Source organism: Gobius niger (genome assembly GCF_951799975.1).
Source record: "Gobius niger genome assembly, chromosome: 7".
Classification (NCBI taxonomy): Eukaryota; Metazoa; Chordata; class Actinopteri; order Gobiiformes; family Gobiidae; genus Gobius; species Gobius niger.
The window spans coordinates 33,971,560-33,990,372 of record NC_136858.1 but is presented as its reverse complement, the minus strand read 5'-3'; the positions used below and the strand labels follow the sequence as shown (position 1 = coordinate 33,990,372).

At 40.4% G+C, this 18,813-nt stretch overlaps 1 protein-coding gene across 1 annotated transcript in view; it reads left to right on the top strand.

The window, feature by feature from the left end:
- The window catches only part of cfap46 (cilia and flagella associated protein 46), a 79,309-nt gene extending 67,622 nt beyond the window's left edge, over nucleotides 1–11,687 (top strand). Inside the window, exons 51-59 of the mRNA XM_079560002.1 lie at nucleotides 571–650; nucleotides 1,021–1,075; nucleotides 1,195–1,227; nucleotides 2,958–3,060; nucleotides 3,230–3,342; nucleotides 8,021–8,102; nucleotides 9,694–9,830; nucleotides 11,098–11,205; nucleotides 11,470–11,687. Coding sequence (XP_079416128.1) covers nucleotides 571–650; nucleotides 1,021–1,075; nucleotides 1,195–1,227; nucleotides 2,958–3,060; nucleotides 3,230–3,342; nucleotides 8,021–8,102; nucleotides 9,694–9,830; nucleotides 11,098–11,205; nucleotides 11,470–11,564 — 806 coding nt within the window. The 3' untranslated portion in view covers nucleotides 11,565–11,687. The remainder of the gene's footprint in view (nucleotides 1–570; nucleotides 651–1,020; nucleotides 1,076–1,194; nucleotides 1,228–2,957; nucleotides 3,061–3,229; nucleotides 3,343–8,020; nucleotides 8,103–9,693; nucleotides 9,831–11,097; nucleotides 11,206–11,469) is intronic.
- Nucleotides 11,688–18,813: the final 7,126 nt, after the last annotated feature.

The following is an 18,813-nucleotide window of genomic DNA, read 5'->3' as shown; positions in this document are numbered from 1 at the left end:
TTTTGCATAATACCCCCTCTTTAACTTTCATAAATTTTAGCTTCATTTTGATCATTTCACACAATTTGCTGACAAAATACATTGCTTACGATGATCGATGCTTCTTTTGTTCCCTCACATTGTGCAGTTTTAATGGCCAAGACCATTGTGGGCCATTGTGTACTGAACAACACAACTGGGGCAATGTCGTGAATGGATGCACTGTAAATGTAGAATAGTTAGCAATCTTTCCCACATTCAGCATCACATTAGCTGAATCATCCGTTTTGGAAAGTGCATTATCACATACAAATACATTGGGTTATTAATTCTGTAATAAGTGTATCTATTTAGTTTTGTTTTCTTGTAGATATCATCCCCAAAATTGATGCGGTAGTAATAATGGCCGTCAGGTATTGGTGGTCATTTCTACTTCTCAAACAGAGCAGTCTCGCAAAACTTCTTCAGACACCTGCAAATGCCACTCACTTGGCAGGCGTTAAACTTTTTCTCCCGCCACAGTCCAAATTCCGGTGTGATCTACCTCAGCTAACACGTGTACGTATTAATTCCGCTTCCCGTTTGTGGCAGTTGAAGGTGACAACAAAAAGGAGACCAAAGGGGGCAAAGGAGCGAAAGCCAAAGGGGATCAAAGCCAAGCCATCAAAGCGGTGAGTTCAATAAATTAATCTGCCGTCGCCAGATACAGCGCGCAATATTATTACTCCAACCTGCTGTCAGCACCCAGCCCCATTTAAGTTTCCTCCCGACGCTCTTTAATGTGTGCGTCTTCAATCAATTACATAATGTGTTTTCATAAAGATCCTATTTCGGGCTCCGGGGCATTTATCCTGACATGATGCAGCGCTTCGATTTTTGCACCGACGCATTGCTCTCAACTCCGACATCCGCCGCTCTGTTAATTTAACCAACTATTCATAATATGGATGACCGGTGTTTTTTTTTTTTTTTTTTTTCAATACATGCTGTATGAAAGACGCTCAAGCTGCCATAAGATAAACACATGTCTATTTTTCACAGAGGCCGTTCGTCCTGCCCCCAAACACCGTCCCGGTCAACTCCAAGAACATCAAATGTATCTTTTGGTCATTTTTCATCCAATATGTTTATTTATGCTTCTGTTATATTAATGGTTACATTTTGTGTTTTTGTTTTTGTTTTTTTTAACTATTGATTTTTAACTTTGCTTCAAAGACGTGGTCGATCCCTACAATGACGGTGTCTTTGGTAAGTGATTAGAAAGAGATGACTTGATTGAATATGTATATAAAATGCAATAATGTTGTGCGTAAAAGACTTTAACCTTTAAATCAGGGGTGCCCAAATTGGGGCCAGCGGGCAAATTTTGGCCCGCCAGAGAGTGACCTACTTTTGCCTCGTGTATGGTTAATACTAGCCTGGCCTTAGCCATCCATAAACTCCAGTCAATTATCATTTCCCTACATGTACGTGGGGGCTTGGTCTCAGTGACTGCGTTACATTGGTTGACTTTCTACCATTCAGCAAGCGGGGGAGGCAGGGGTTGTAGGTGACGTCAAGCATTTGCACCGATTTGCGGGTTGTAGTTTGCCAATGGCGGCGGATACGAAAGAAATTAAAGCTCTTCAATCCATCCTGGCTCGGCTCCCAAATATCCAGAAATTGAAATTGAAGCCTTGGAATGTGCTAGGAATGCTCCCAAGAGTTATGATAGAGTTATGATGGCCATAAGCCTTTGCTAGGCCCGACGTCAGACCTCGGAGGCTAAGCAGGAAGGGCCTGGTTAGGACTTGGATGGGAGACCGTTTGGGAACACCAGGAAACCTGGCGAATGTAGTGAGTGTGTGAGTGGTTTGTGGTGGTGGCTGATGTGCGCAGACTGGTTGCCTCGCTTATCATCACAGAGTTTGGAGTGAATGAATAATGCACCAAATTGTATAGCGACTTTGAACGTCTGGAAAAGCGCTATATAAGACTAATGCATTATTATTATTATTTTTTTTTTTATTATTATGATAGAGTTATGATAGCTGCTTCACTCACTTGGGCGCATTACATATGTCACGACCAAACGCTATCGAAAATCAGATCCAGTCGTTTCAAAGGAGTTCACCCCTCCCACCTGATAACGGAGCTCAATTGTGAAGTTCCAGAGCCTTGTACGAAACGCAGTACGTACGAGGGTCTGGTAAAACCAGGCTAGGTTAATACTAACTGTCTCCCATTCATTCTCAATGGTAAATAAGGATGCAGTACACCTTTTGACCACCAGCGTCAAATTGGGAGCGCTGTTTCCCTCCTTTCACAAAGTTAAAGAAAACACTGTTGTAGTGTCTTGGTAATTATCAACCACAGAACGTTGTAGCCCATCAACTTTCCCATTTTTCCAACTTTTATTGCGAAGGTTGTTGAGATCAACAAAGGTTCATGTTAAAATTTACTTCTAAAAGAATGTATGATGAACTGACACTTTGAAAATGATCTAATGTGGCATTTTCTTTGAGCTAACAAATGAATGAGGTAAAGTCACTGTATAGGTACTGTAGATGCAGGTGTTGTTGTTGTTAACATTTTGCACTATATTGCTACAATAGTTGATTTTGTTCTACTAAAACTAGGCTTTTGCTTTTGGCCCTCTGAGACAAAATGTTTGGGCACCCCTGCTTTAAATGATTGTGCTATTGAAGAGGACATACTGTTTCTGTGTCTTTATTCTAACCAGGACGGTCTATTCCAGTGCCCAAAGGAATTGTAATTGATACTTTTTTTTAAACTCTGGCATCAAATTATAATTTCTGGTTATTTTCTTTTAGCCATTCAGGCTGAGATAACTTTTACAAAGCAGTATGCTTCAATCATACTTCAAGGAGCCCATTTGTTCTCCCAAAACCTTTGTGCCTTCCATCCTAAGTCACATCCTGTACTCATGTGCTCATTGCCTCACTTTTTCTCATCATGTGTGTGCATGTTGTGAGCAGATGGCAGCAGTTTATCCAAGAGAATGAGTGAGATCCTGGGGACACACAGCCAGCTCTCAGCCCATCTGTGGGAGGGCTTCATGGGGAGCAAGTACAAGCCGAGGTGAGCAAATTCATCCTATTATCAAACAGCTCCTGGATAAAAGTGTGTGATTTAAATATCCAGTGTTTCAACATGTTGTTAATTATTCTTGCAAACTTGCCTGTTTGTTGCTTTTTGTAAACATTATTAAAAACTGTGTGTGTGATTGTGTGTGTGTGTGTATCGGAAGCCTGGGAGAGATTGAGCAGCTGCTGTCCAGATGCAGTGCCTTCATTTTCCTGGGGATGGAGCGCTTCATGGGGAACATAACTCCGGCCATACTAGCTGCTCTCAATCTGTCAGGTAAACACTCAAAGCTCATTGTCTAAAATGCATGAACAATGAGGTACTTGCTCAGCGAGCCATTTGTCCATAGAGGTAAGTAATGTCCCATGTAGCGTTGATCATTTAAAGCAGTACTAAGTCACTTGTTTACCTTAATATATCCTTCCCGTAGTCCCTCTGAGGGTAATACAAATTTTGATTCGATGATTGGGGATGATTAGGGGGTCTTTCATCTCCCCCTGGTGTCTCTGGCCAGCTTTTCCTGCTCCGACCCAGAGTCACCAATACACACTAATGGAATCACGAAGATGAAGCTAGCAGGCTAACAGGCGACGCTAACTGCGGGCCAGCACCACTTAAAACAGTATTTACAGCCAAGTTTGAGTGAAAAGAATTATCTTCATTGTGTAATTTGTTGTACAATATCCCTCTCTCCCTTTGTCTTTTCTGTCAGCGTAGTATTTACTCTCACGGACAATTAATGAGTAAAAAAACGCGACATGCTACGACACCTGCAGTGGCGCTTTTGGCCTCTAGGGGTATGAGTTACTTAGCAAACCAAATGTCTCTAGTTCAACCTCCAACTGCAAAACTTCCGTCACTAATGAGCAGCTATTAAAGAAAACAACCGCTTGTTTTCATACTATAAGCGCAATGCCTGACATTTGATGTAAAATAAAAGCACAGTGACCTCATCGACATAAAAGCGCCTTCAGATGTATTTCTGAGATCATAGTGAAATTTCCAAGAGTCGATTTGAAAATAGACTTCCTGGAAACACGGCGTAGGTTGATAATGGCTGATAATTATGGCCACAGAAGGCTTTGTTAGGTAATGCAATGACATTCAGAGCGGCTGTATCACGCATCATGCCCTTTCACTCTTCACATGGCAAAAGACACGCACCAGCTCAACAGAGTGAAATAAAGGGGAATTACAAAACCAACAATGCAAAAAATGAATGGCAATGAGGGAAGGCTGTTTGAAGTACGCCTGTTAATTCTGTTTTCAAATCACAAAGGTTGTAAGTTGTAAATAATATGATGTACTGGTCCCGTGACATTTCAGTGCACAAGCTACAGAATGGCACAAACATCTTTTGCTCTTGAGCTTGATGTAATTCTGATAAATTAATAAGTGAAATGAAATAAAGTGCACACTGTCAACTGAGTCTATTTCAAAACAGGTATGTCGCTCCTGCAGTATAACAGAAAAGATAGAGATATTTTTCAGAAACTGTTCACTCCTTGTTTATGTACAATAATGGAGCATGGGGCCTAGATATCCTTGGATAGCACAAAATCCTTCCACCTGTGTGTCGTATAACATAATTCCATCTGTTCTTTGCAGTATTTTTCAGTACCTCAGCATCGTCTTATCTCCCAACAACTAATCTCTTGTTCTGTTTCACTACATCCACAAATCTCAAGTCTTCAAAGGCCCCCTGTTTCCTAGCAATATAATCTTAGCAATTTTCTCTGTATCCAACATTTTTTGAGGTTTGAGAAGCTTTTAGATATTTCAAACCAATGTCTTCTTTCTATTTGAAGCCCTTCTGATTGCTTTAATTAATTTACATTGTGTGCAATCCAAGCGTATCTTGATGAGGCCTTTATCCGCACTTTGTTAAATGAATAATGAACTTCTCCAAATTGCCTTTAGCTTTTTACACCTTCAAAGCTATTTCTGAGAGCCATCACCTGCTGCATTTCTTTTAGCGTTTTATACAGACTCCTTTTGATTCTGTGATTGACAGGAGGGCATCGGGTCTAAACATTGCCTGGGGAGAGACACATGTGCCACCTGTGCGAAAGCTGACTATAGTCAGAAGTGACAGACGTGCGGAGAAACCCTGCTGTTCCCCCGCCCTGAAACACGTCTGGTCCTAATTAACACCCGGATATGATCGGATGAGGATGAGCAGCGTTTTCCAGGAAGCAACAAGTGTCACAAACGCACCATCTGCACCCATGACCTATAATCTAAATCTAAAATGCACTGGAACTGGGTTATTTGGAGTCAGTAAAGGGGAAATGATCTGCTGACAAGTGAGATCATTTTGTGCACGTTTTTTTGCGCTTCATTGTGAATTGCTACCGGTTTTGAGCGTTACCGTGGAGACCTGTTGTTCACCACCAAATGCATATGTGCACCATGTGACTAAATAATGTTAAAAAGATCTTTTAATGATAAAATGTAAATTCTTATTTAGACTAATGATATTTTCTCTTCCTATAGTGCAAAAATAATAATGCTTTGTTTATATTTTACTTTACATTGTTTTAAAGCAGTATTTTTTCTGTAGGTTTCGTATGTGTCCTCACTTTTGACCCTTTGTCCTCACTTTTGAGCTCAAGCGTCCGACTTTTCAGTGTAATGTAACTGGTCACTGGTCTTGGCAGAGATGGCGGGCCACTCTGCTTAATATGGTGTTTATAATGTTGTTTTTTAATAGCTTCCCTGTTATTTTTTATGTTGTGCTCCTAAATTGTTTAATGTGCTCTTAGATTTCAGCGTTAGGAGCACAAGCGCTACCAATATCATAATTTCACATTTGCGTTGGGGAACTCACGATTCCAACTCAGAAAAGCAATACCACATGTCGTCCTTATTTTTGAAAGAAAAGCACTGATTTTTTTTCATGAGGATAATATTAGATGTGTGTCAGAAATACAGTCTAGACATTGTTAATGCTGTGAATGCCTATTCTAGCTGGAAACAGGTGATTTTTAATGGAATACCTACATAGGTGTGCAGAGGGGCATTTCTAGCAACCATCGCTACAATGTCAAATGGTACATTGTTTTAGCTAGTGGTGTTAGGTAGCTATTGTGTGAGGGCAATTAATGATTAGAAAACCCTTGTGCAATTATGCTAGCACTGCTGAAAACTGCCCCTTTTGATCACAACCTTGTTTACCTTAATAAATCCTATTTGTAGTCCTTCTGGGGGTGATGCAAGTGTTAATGGGATGATTGGGGGGTCTTTCATCTCCCCCTGGTGTCTCTGGCCAGAAAACCATGCTTGCAACTTTCCCTGCGCCGAGCCAGAGACCCCAATACACACTAATGGAATCACGAAGAAGAAGCTAACAGGCTCACGGGCAAAGCTAACTGCGGGCTAGCGCCACTTTAGCAGTATTTACAGCCAAGTTTGAGTGAAAAGAATTATCTCCGTTGGCTTTTCCCAAATCTAAAATAGACTTGACTGGAGCTTACAGCCTATAGGCCAGTTTAACGCCTCATTTGAAAGCTAAGACCTACAAAACTAGGCGAATATTTTTCCTTGCATTGTCACTTTTTTGGTCAGTTTTTCATTACGTTTTTGTTGCTTTTGTGTTGCTTTTTCATCACTCTTTGGGGCCCATTTTCATCACTTTTTTGTTGTGTTTTGACCCTTGTTTACATCTCGATTTTGTCACTATTTTGAGTCTTTTTTTTTTCAAGAAGTTTATAGACTTGGGTAATGCCAAACTGGAGAAAATGTGCTCAGTTCAGGTGGGGGTTAACAGGTTAAAGGCTGCATAAAAATCCTTCTTCTTCCATATAGATATTATCAATATTGTGAAAAAGGGTTGTACTGACAGGCCTATTTAGTCCCAATATATTTTCTTAAGTGTTCCTTGGCGGACCCTGAGTAGATTGTGTATTTGTTTTATTTCTCTTGCGTCCTCTCATCTCCCAACAGAATAAAGTTTATGGTTCTTTATTATTGGTTTTGTGCAGAGACTTGGCGGAAAGCCGAATATTTGATCTGAGGAAAATAGTTCAGTAAATACCAAAGCCACTTCCCAAACACTTTCTGGACTTAACTCAAGAATGCATGTCCACAATAAAATCAAATAATCACTTTAAACCGCGCAGAGGTTTGCCTCACACACTGTCATTTTGCACACTTTTACAGCCCTTATGTAACACCGCTTGGAAATGTAATTTATGTTGCAATGATTTCAATTTCCCCCCCCAATATGGTTAACAACTTAATATGACAGGTTGCGTGAGAAGGGATTGTGAAAGCAGCTCCCAGAAAAGAGCATTTTGACTTTTTTTTTCAGACATATCAAAGAAAAATGTATTGTAATATGTATTTTTTTTTTTTTTATCTGACCAGACAAAGCTCCACAGGTTGGGACCGACTTATGTAGGCAATACTTTGGCATATAGTAATGTAGGCATATTTTTTATTTGATACTTTTAGGGAACAATACTTTTGAAGTGATACTATAGCTGGTGACTACATGGCTGTGACTACATGACAAGCTCAAAAGAAATGCTAAGTAAACTACAATGGTTGTCAGTGGAAAACAGACTCTTGTACTCTTTGTTATCCTCAGTAAGAAGTATTATGTCGACTAGATGTCCAAAGATTACTTATGAAAATCTCCTGTTCAGCCACGAGAAACACAAATATAAAACCAGACATGCAACGGCCAGAAAATGTCTCTTGCCAACAGTAAGATCAAATAGCATTACGAGGACCTTTACATACAGAGCTATGCAGGCATGGAATAGACTTCCAGATAGTTTAACGTTAGTGGAGGACAAGAAGAGATTAAAATTTTTACTGAGAGAACTCTTACAAACAAATATGTATTGAATTTGGCGAATGAACGTGTCATGTGATATTCCTTTCTGAATGCTTTTAATTAGATTGTGTTGTTAATCTCCTATGACATTGTATTTTTTCCCCTGTGTAGATTGCAACTTGGCTCTTCTCTTTGACCTGGTTCAAAACAGCAAAAGTGTCGCTCGCCAATCGGACCTCGACAAGGACAAGAGGTAACTCACGAGCCACTACACAAATATGCGACCGTTGTTAGCCTCAAACGCGGTTAGGGCTGGGTACCGCGAAATGGTACCTACTTGGTACCGACCAAAAAGCTATGGTAAGGGACAGTATCGAATTTTATTTATTTTATATTTTTTTGGTACCAGGTTTTAGTACTTTACTCTCTGGATGTCAATATATGAACCGCAGTGGGTATAAAGAAGGGGTATTATGCTTTTTTCAATCACATAGCACCAGTCTATATCACACTACAATGATGACGAAACCTTCTGTTGGTCTGTAAATGCAGTAAATTAGAATAACTGCCTTGTATAAAATTGCTCTCTCAAAATGGCTGTAGCGAATGTCTTGAAATAGGCCTCTGTCTCTTTAAGAACCTCTGACCCTTTCCGACACGCCCCCTCCACACACTGTCTGTGGCATCAGTGGGGAGGGGGTTCTGCTGAGGAGCAGTGGTTGGTTACTCGGCTGGTGACGAAAGCTCGGAGGCGTCTCCAGGAGGTGGGGGCGTTCCTAGGAGGACTCAGGCAAACCTATCCCTAAAATGGCTGCCATCAGAGTTTTTACAGATTACTCAAAAATACGTGAATGTGCCAAGGCAACACTTCAGGCATGTTTTTAATGAGGGAGTGACATAATAACATGATGTAAAGCTTGAAAAAGTCCATTTTGCATAATACCCCCCCTTTAAAGCAAAGCAAAGCTGTAACTTATTAAAACCTTTGTAATTATTAGAAATAGCAGAGCCGGTCTGCGCCAGGTCCTAGCCAGGACTAAACCAGGACTACACGATCTTTGACATGTTAAGTACTTTGGCTTTGTCATTGAACAGCGCAGTTTAGCTGAAAGAAAACGGTGTCCTGATGTGGATCTGGTCTTTCTCTGCAGTTAAAGGGGCTAGATGCAAGTTAGCCATGTTATACTCACTACTGCCACCTCAGGTCATACGTGTAGCTGCAGCTTCTATATTAAGCTTGTGCATGACGGCACTTTGGACCCGATTAAACACCTTTTTAAGTGACAGTGCAGGATTTTAGAGGCAGTTGTGGTGAACAGGTCTGTCTGGGCTCATTCTACACCATTGGACACTGCTGGAACATGTAGGGGGAGGAAAATACAGAGTTTAAAAATGTCAAAATTATGTATAGTCCCTTTAAGGAGGAAATAATGTTCTTTCTCTCTTTTTATTGCTTCTTAAGTGGAAATTCTGCTCAAAACATGAAGTTGCAGGTGACGCTGCTATGGCCTGTGTTGCTATCTGTGCTTTTTTATGACATCCTGAATGATACTTTTTTATACATACAGTATGTTGTTCTAATTGAATTAAAAAAACGTAGGTATTGCAAAAAAGTAAGGCACCCGTATCAAAGGGCAGGTATCATTAAAGTAGTGGTATTGAAAAAAAATGAACGGTACCCAGTCCTAAACGCGGTTCATCCAGACCATCACTATGGAATAATGTACCACTGCAGATATACTGTATATGTATAGAAATATGGGTCGTGTTTGCATGGCCTCTCCTCTGAACATTCCCTTGACAGCAGATGTTGTTGTGCCATGTTTGACCCGAGTGTGTTTTAGTCCAGTACAGCGCGCCCTTGAGGGTCCTTTGGAGACCGCTCTGATGCTCAGTTTGGGAGGAGTCGGCGGCATCGCTCTCAACCAGTGGCACAGCAGCTTTCAACTCAACACTCAACACATGGCCAGCGTTCTGGAGGGTAGGGTTTTCCTCAAAGGTGCCTTATGCAACTTTTTATGGGGGAAAAAAGTTTATATTAATGCGGCTTCCTGGTAGGTGTTCACTGCTGATCGATCTGTCTCCATGGTTCCGTATAAATTCCACCTAGAAAACCCTAAAAACCTGAAATAAAATTGGTCTTGGAGCGTCCTAGATGCCACCATGATGGAAAGCAAAGATGCCAAGCTAACCACTGATACAGACATGGTCAAATACGCACTAATATAAAAAAAAAGTCTCCTATGAAAAGTTGCATAATGCACCATTAACTGTAAAACATGTGATTTTTTTAGCTGCATTGCTCAAGTTTCAATTATTCAAAATGTGTGTATGTGTATTTTCCTCTTGTTTATTTATTAACCCCTTATCTCCCACCTGAACCAAGCACATTTTCTCCAGTTTGGCTTTACCCCAGTCCAAAAGCTTCTGGAAAAAAGCTGTGAAAATAGCAACAAAACTGAGACGAAAACAATGATAGAAATGTGACAAAAAAGTGAGAAAACATTGACAAAAAAGTGATGAAAAATTGATGAAAAAGTGGCAAAAATGTCACAAGAAATTGACAAAAAAATGACCAAAAAATGACAAAAAAATGACTAAATGACCAAAAAATGACAAAAATGTGACAAAAAATGACAAAAATATGAAAAAAGTGATAAAAATTAGACAAAAAAATGACAAAAATGTGGCAAAATGACCAAAAAATGACAAAAATGTGACAAAAAAAATGACAAAAATGTGATAAAAATAAGACAAAAAAAATGACAAAAATGTGGCAAAAAAAATGACAAAAATGTAACAAAAAATGACAAAAATTTTATTAAAAAAATTGACGAAAAAAATGTGAGTTGTATACCCAACAAAAAAATGATGGAAAAAACATCTGATGACGTGAGGAAAAAGATCCTCTCGGTTCAGGCGGGAGTTAAGAGGTTAAATTATTGACTTTGTGAAATGTGCACATAACTATGATCAAATGTCCACCAGAAACCTGCTCTTTTTAATTATCTGGATATAGTCTTCGAACGAAACAACCTATTCTTGATTGAGATTCCCCTGGAAGAGGAAGAGAGGAGGAGGAAGACAACATTTCTGTATAAAATTCCTGGTTAAATAGATAAATGGAAAAAATAATGGGACATATAACTGCCTATAGTAAATTATAAGGAAAGAGTTTAAAGATTTTTACTGCCGGCCACAGAAAGTAAGAGTTAACACATGATGTTCTATTTTGCTTGGTTTCTTAGGTCTTCTTAACGATAAGCTGACATCTGGGCAAGCCATCCACTCACTGAGAAAAGGGCAAAATCCCAGTCCACGCTCTCCCACAGAAAAGGTTACATCAAACGTGAATGGTATGTTGTGTCAATGTTACAAGCATCTATTTCCTCACATGATAACTATATGTAACAAGCCCCTATTGCTTAGTGGGATATCCCTGCCATCACTGCGTGTCTATCTCTGAGATTGAGAGCAGAGAGTAAATGCCACACGGAATCCTTCCAATAATGAAGTTTACTTTGCAGGATACAGGAAGTGCTTGCTTTTGGAATCGGGAAGTGAGAAAGCGCGCGCTGATCTAACCCTCGCATTTTTATTGCTTCCTTTGGCAGATCATGATCATGTGCCACACGTCGACGCACAAAGACCCCTCCTGACACCAGCTGCTTACAACTGTGTTCTCTACGGGCTCCCAAACCTGATTGTGCCGTGAGGCTTCATTTCATGGGATTTTCACCTCCACGTGCATTCACATTTTCATTAATATTACTTTTCACGGTGTCCAATGTGTTTCTGTGCCTGCATTGCTACTTTCAAAGTTTATGGATGTTGTATTTCTCGTTCAGTACAGTGTATCGGAGTTCATTTTCTGAAAATAAAATGTACAAAAAAGTTCAACTGAAGACTTGAATGAACATGTTCTTACCTGAGCTTAGACACGGGGGTGAACTTGGAAGCTACCATGCTCTTCCATGGGCACGCACAAAGACCAGACAGGTACGCATCAACTCGTCTAAGCTCAGATAAGAACATATCACAGTATGGAAGAACTGTGTGCCCTCATCCACGCAAAAAAGACCAAAGATGTTGCTAGCATTTGGCCTCTCCCAGTATATTCCTATAGCTTCAAATGGGGTGAAGTTAGAAGCGACCAAGTTCCTCTATGGGCACAAAGACCAGACCAGCTCAGGTAAGAACATATCTCAGTATGGAAAAACGGTGGCCTGTTCCTTTAAACCAGTGGTTCTCAACCAATGGCCGCTGGCTGCCCTGCTTTTTGACCACAAACGTGGGGGCCGCCATTGCTCCGCCGTTGCTGCAGTACCTCCATATCGCCGCTAGGCCCCCATTGAAAAGCATTGGACTTTAGACACGTTAAAAACTACTTTAAAGCCTGGTTTCAATTGTTTCAACACTAGACTAGGCTTGATATTCCTCCTGAGATAACGCTGGGTTAATCACAATATATGAAACCAGGCTGGTTTTCGTAATATGAATTTTTGAAATCTCGTACTTAATGAGGCTCGGACTGTTAGCATTGGAGCAGCGCGAGCTACACGTCACGCAAGGGCCGAGTCTACGGTGAAAATCCCGCCCGTATGTCCTTTTTAGGAACATGCTTCGTCAGAGCTGGGGAGGGGGAGTCTGTAAATCCGCCATGAATTGCCCCACGGCCGTGGTCAATCTGGTAAACGGGGAGGAGTGAGCATAAGACGTCCATTATTTTTACAGTCTGTGTTCTCAACCCGTCACAAGACAAATTTGGGGGGTCGCCAGATCTTGTAGATAAAAAATATATATTTTATTAGCATATAAAATAATAATTTACTGTATCATGTGTGTCCTATTTTACCAGAGAGCCATTATTTGTTCTTAATTTGATTCATTTTATTTTAGCCATTTTATTTTTGTCTTGTCTCTGTTTTTTTAAGAATGATGTAGGCTAATGTCCCTATTTCTCACAGTGTGACCCGAGCAGGGGTCACGAACCCCTTTAACTGTTATAACGGGGGTCGCGACTCCAAAAGGTTGAGAACCACTGCTTTAAGCAACCATAAACTGCTGTAGAGACACGAGGCTGTGCAATATCTATCTATCTATGTATCTATTATTAACAAGGATTGTGAAAGAATGAGTGTCTCCGATCGATCTAAGATGGTCCTGTGGTTTTACTTTTCTCCCCTATATTCTAAAATGTTCCTCGATTGTCATCAAAACAATGTTTGATTAAAATGTCAGTGCTAATATCGACAGCCCCCTCATCTCAGTCTGTGGGAAACATTGGTAGTTGATGAGTCTTTCCAGTGTCTCCCACAGGAGCAATAGCTGAAATATTGATTCCTCTTAACAATTTCTGTGAAGTAATAATGTACCACAAAACACTGATCGTTTATGTAACTGGAAATCAATGGGAATTACACACAGTGGAGCCAGACATTTCTTTTCGCTTAGCTCTCTTCATCCTGGTTCCAAAAGTTTTTAGATAGTAAAGACATCAAATCCAAATCTTTCAAACTTCAACACAACAGGAGTAAACAGAGGGGTGACTTTCTCATCCTATTATTGACTTACTGCTGAATAGTTCCTTCAAGATAATTGCTTGTTTAAAACCTCTTTTCTTCAACATTTGAACCCATGTGAACTTCTGCATAAGCCTCTGGTTGTCTCACAATTAAAACCATTTGAAATCTGTTTAGTCGACTTCAGAGGCGCAAACCCTTCGTTTTCCATTAATTTAAACCTCATGTTATTTCCAATTCTGAATTAAGCCATGTTTATCGGGGCCTTAAAGGGGTCGCTAATCCAGTATGTTTGTCTCAGAGTTAATTAGAATTGGTGAAATCGTACCTTAAAAAAAATTCTGTGACCTACTAATGTTGCCGCTTTGGGTTCGTGAACCTAGACTTCAAATGCACTTTGCATCCAGTTCCACCAGAAACTGTTTTTAAAAGCATTGTTTTATGGGCTGTTTTTTTATACAGAATTGTTGACTCATCATGTAATTGTCTCAAACTTCGACAGTTTGCTGGATGTCATGCCCCACTCGTCACCCCTCTCACTCTGAACTGTCCTGTCAAAAAATCCTTTTTTTTGACAAATCCTTTAAAAGTGCCTGCAAACTCGGGCATGGTGAGAAAGGTGACAGTCTACCAGCAGGACACGTGCACACACTCCTGTGCACGTGCCATAAAGTGTCACTGAGCAAAAAGAACTGGTGAATCGCTGAGAATCTGTAATGTGCTTCTCTGGAATTGTGTGTCTGTCTGACAGATGTGACAGATACATTAAAGTGTTTCGTGGGGTAAGGTTTGAGGCCCCCCAAGAAATTCAGAGCCCATCATCTTTATTTCCCTGCATTTTAGTGCAATTCAGAAGGTGGAAATTGTCTTAAAGAGGGGGTATTATGCTTTTTTCACAATACTTTTTTTCACATAGCACCAGTCTATAGCACACTACAATGATGACCAAACCTTCTGCTGGTCTGTAAATACAGTAAATTAGAATAACTGCCTTGTATAAAATTGCTCTCTCAAAATGGCTGTAGCGAATGTCTTGAAATAGGCCTCTGTCTCTTTAAGAACCTCTGAGCCTTTCCGACACGCCCCCTCCACACGCTGTCTGTGGCATCAGTGGGGAGGGGGTTCTGCTGAGGAGCAGTGGTTGGTTACTCGGCTGGTGACGAAAGGTCAGAGGCGTCTCCAGGAGGTGGGGGCGTTCCTAGGAGGACTCAGGCAAAGCTATCCCTAAAATGGCCGCCATCAGAGTTTTTACAGATTACTTAAAAATACGTGAATGTGCCAAGGCAACACTTCAGGCATGTTTTTAATGAGGGAATGACATAATAACATGATGTAAAGCTTGAAAAAGTCCATTTTTCATAATACCCCCCCTTTAAAGTGGGGCGTGGGGTAAGGTTTGAGGCCCCCCAAGAAATTTAGAGCCTATCATCTTTATTTCCCTGCATTTTAGTACAATTCAGAAGGTGGAAATTGTCTTAAGTCTACTTTTAAAGGAAGGTTTTATAGTTTTACTTACTAATGATGTTTCTGAACATCACAGGCTCGCTGTCTTGATACATCATCAGAAAAATCACAATTAGGTATTTTTCGTGCAGCCCTGAAGCAGGTGTCGGGATGAGACCAAATATTTGATTCTATTTTGTTGCTTTTGAGTGAGGTCTAAATCAACAATTTCAGAAGTGAGTGACATGAAGGTGACATTGAGGGGGTGGACAGTTTCAAGTGCCTGGGTGTTCACCTCAACAATAAACTGGACTGGGCCCACAAGGGCGTTGGTGTTGTGGGCCAAAGTCGCCTTCTGTTCACCTTCTGAGGAGACTGAGGTCCTTCATAGTAAGCAGGCCTACTCTGTGGTAATCTCTGCTCTCCACTACGCTACCATGTGCTGGGCCCCGGGCAGCACAGAGCGGGACAAGAACAAGCTGGTCAGGAGGGCCAGCTCCGTCCTGGGCTGCCCCCTGGACTCTGTGGAGGAGGTGAGGGCCAGGGAGGTGTTAGCCAAGCTCACCTCCATCCTGGACAACACCTCCCACCCACTGCCCGGGACTGTAGAGAAGCTGAGCAGCACCACAGGGCCTTCAGCCTTCATCTTATTCTTATTCTATTTTTATTTATTCTTATTTGCTTATTGTTATAATTCCGCCCCTTAAGATTTTTGCTTTTGCTTATTGTACATAAGATACCTCTTTTTTTTTTAGCACATTTCCTGTCTATTTTGCACACCCTGAGTGATCTTATTGGATGCCGAATGTAACAAGTGAATTTCTCCATCGTGAGATCAATGAAGGATTATCTCATCTTATGAACTCAGAGCTTAGGGGGAAAATGGGCAAAGTAACAAACGGTTTATTTATGTGTTTGACCATTGGGAGATTCCGTGCATGATATATGGTCTCATAACTTTGTGTTTATTGCTTTCTTCAAGGGCCCTCAGTAGAAACAAACCTTTGTTTAAAGAGCCAGTGTGTAGTTTTCCAGTCAATAAGTCTAATTGAAAAGTAAATAAAGCATTTCAAATATTCTCATATTGGCAGAGGACAGGCTGACAGGAGGATTTATTGATTCGCCCAGTTAGAGATGCATTCCACTTCGCTTTGTATGTCCCAAAATCACCCCACTCAACATTTGCTTGCAATATTATACAACTTTTCTTAGCTTTAGTACTTTGTTAGGGTTTTGGTTTTTGTGTGTTTTGTGATAATATACAATTTTGTATTTGCAAAGTCAATACACCCTTTTTACATTTTGCCCATGTCAACGATTGCACCACATATTGTTTTTTTTTTTAATTCTAGCATAATCCAGTTTCAGTACACACTTCTTAACCTCTTAACTCCCGCCTGAACCGAGAGGATCTTTTTCCTCACGTCATCAGATTTTTTTTCTCCATCATTTTGTTGTTGGGTATTCAACTCATTTTTGCAACTTTTTTGTCATTTTTATTGTCATTTTTCGTCACATTTTTGTCATTTTTTCGTCAATTTTTTTATCACATTTTTGTAATTTTTTTGTCTAATTTTTGTCATTTTTTTTATCACATTTTGTCATTTTTTGTCACATTTCTGTCATTTTTTCGTCAATTTTTTTATCATTTTTTTGTCATATTTTTGTCATTTTTTTGTCACATTTTTGTCATTTTTTGGTCACATTTTTGTCATTTTTTTGTCATTTTTTTGTCATTTTTTTTGTCATTTTTTTGTCATGTTTTGGTCCAATTTTTGTCCATTTTTTATCACATTTTTGTCATTTTTTGTCACATTTCTGTCATTTTTTCGTCAATTTTTTATCCATTTTTTGTCACATTTTTGTCATTTTTTTGTCACATTTTTTGTCACATTTTAGTCTTTTTTTGGTCACATTTTAGTCTTTTTTTTTTGGTAATTTTTTCCTGCATTTTTTGTCAATTTCTTGTGACATTTTTGTGACATTTTTGCCACTTTTTCATCAATTTTTCGTCACGTTTTTGTCCATGTTTTCTCACTTTTTTGTCACATTTCCATCATTGTTTTCGTCTCAGTTTTGTTGCTATTTTCACTGCTTTTTTTCCAGAAGCTTTTGGACTGGGATAAAGCCAAACTGGAGAAAATGTGTCCGGTTCAGGTGGGAGTTAAGGGGTTGAACAAGAGGCCCACAGTTGTTTCCTGACCCAATGATCGCTTTCAGAGTGGCAGTGCCGACATGGAGACGACAGCCCTCGCAGTAAGTTGCATGATATATATTATTTTAAAATGCTAAATGCGTGCCTGAACTTGTTTATGTTTTGATCCAGGATGAGAGTGGCTGTGGGCAGTTGGCAGATGTCACTCCAGAAGGCAGCCCTGTACAAACGGTGAGTGCGTTTGCCGCAGGCGGAAACTGGATTTCCACACAGATTGCATGTCAAGTGATAAACCTGACCTGGGTGTAAAGATTCAGTCACAAAAATGTTATTACAGAGAGATAAATTCTGATCCGCTAGATTAATATTACTTATTAATAACACTAGCCAGGACTACGCCACGACGCAAGGTGTGATTATTGAATTTATTAACAGTGAGTAGTGGACGATCCCTGGGTTGAGAGACTGGGTGGCGTGGATACACATTATTTTTATATTATTACGTTATTGTACCATGTGTGTGCTGTTTTGCCAGATTGTCATTATTTGTTCTTAATTTGATTTATTATTTTTCCTTTCTTTAAGAATGACTGTATATAGGCTAATGTCCCCGTTTCCCACAGTGTGACCCAACAGCAGGAATAAGTAAGATACATAATACGCGTGAGGGTCATGAACCACATTATTTTTTTAATGGGGGTCACGGCACCAAAAGGTTGAGAACCACATTGTGCCAAGCTAAGGAAGTTGATTTATTAATTTGTGGTTGTTAGAGGATTAACGATGGTGTTCGAGAGGATAGATGAAGAATAGGCAGCAGTCTGGACGTCTTATACAGGAGATGTTTATTTACCATCGGTGCGGGACCCGGAGATATGAACTCGAGACAGTGAGCTCGTCCTACCATTCAAATCTGTCTATGCTTCCACAGAAAAGGGATGAATACCCCCTCAGAGCGTCATACTGATACACAAGAGCCTGAGCACCACAGTCAAGGCTATGACAGAGATAGTACGACTTTACAGCTTGACCCAATATCATAAATAGCGATTTAATGTTTTCCTCTAACAGTGGTTTATTTGGTCAGACGGTGCATGTTAATGAACACACACGAGACTCATGCACGGCACAAGTGTATCGGCTCATTTCCAGGTCCAGGACCTTCTAGCTCTGCAGCACGAGCGCTAACTGCTGCGCCACTGTCCCCTCGTACCCATCAGGGTTGTGTCTAAGGGGTGGCCAGGGGGAGCACCATTGACAGTCCATTGATGGGGAGCACAAGCCACCATTGGAATCTGACTGCCCATTCCAGATGCCTCCCTGCTAAAAGGGGCTGAGCAAACTGAAAGTCAAACCCAAGCCCAGTTCATTATTACATATTGAATGTTGTATATTGGATGTTTTTACAGAAATCCACAATTTTAGGCGTCAACCATTTTCAATAGGCAAATGTTACTTAAAGGTGTTAAGGGGTGTAAAGGGGTGTTATGCAAAATTGACTTTTTCAAGCTTTACATCATGTTATTATGTCATTCCCTCATTAAAAACATGCCTGAAGTGTTCACATATTTTTGAGTAATCTGTAAAAACTCTGATGGCGGCCATTTTAGGGATAGGTTTGCTTGAGTCCTCCTAGGAACGCCCCCACCTCCTGGAGACGCCTCCGAGCTTTCGTCACCAGCCGAGTAACCAACCACTGCCCCTCAGCAGAACCCCCTCCCCACTGATGCCACAGACAGCGTGTGGAGGGGGCGTGTCGGAAAGAGTCAGAGGTTCTTAAATAGACAGAGGCCTATTTCAAGACATTCACTACAGCCATTTTGAGACAGCAATTTTATACAAGG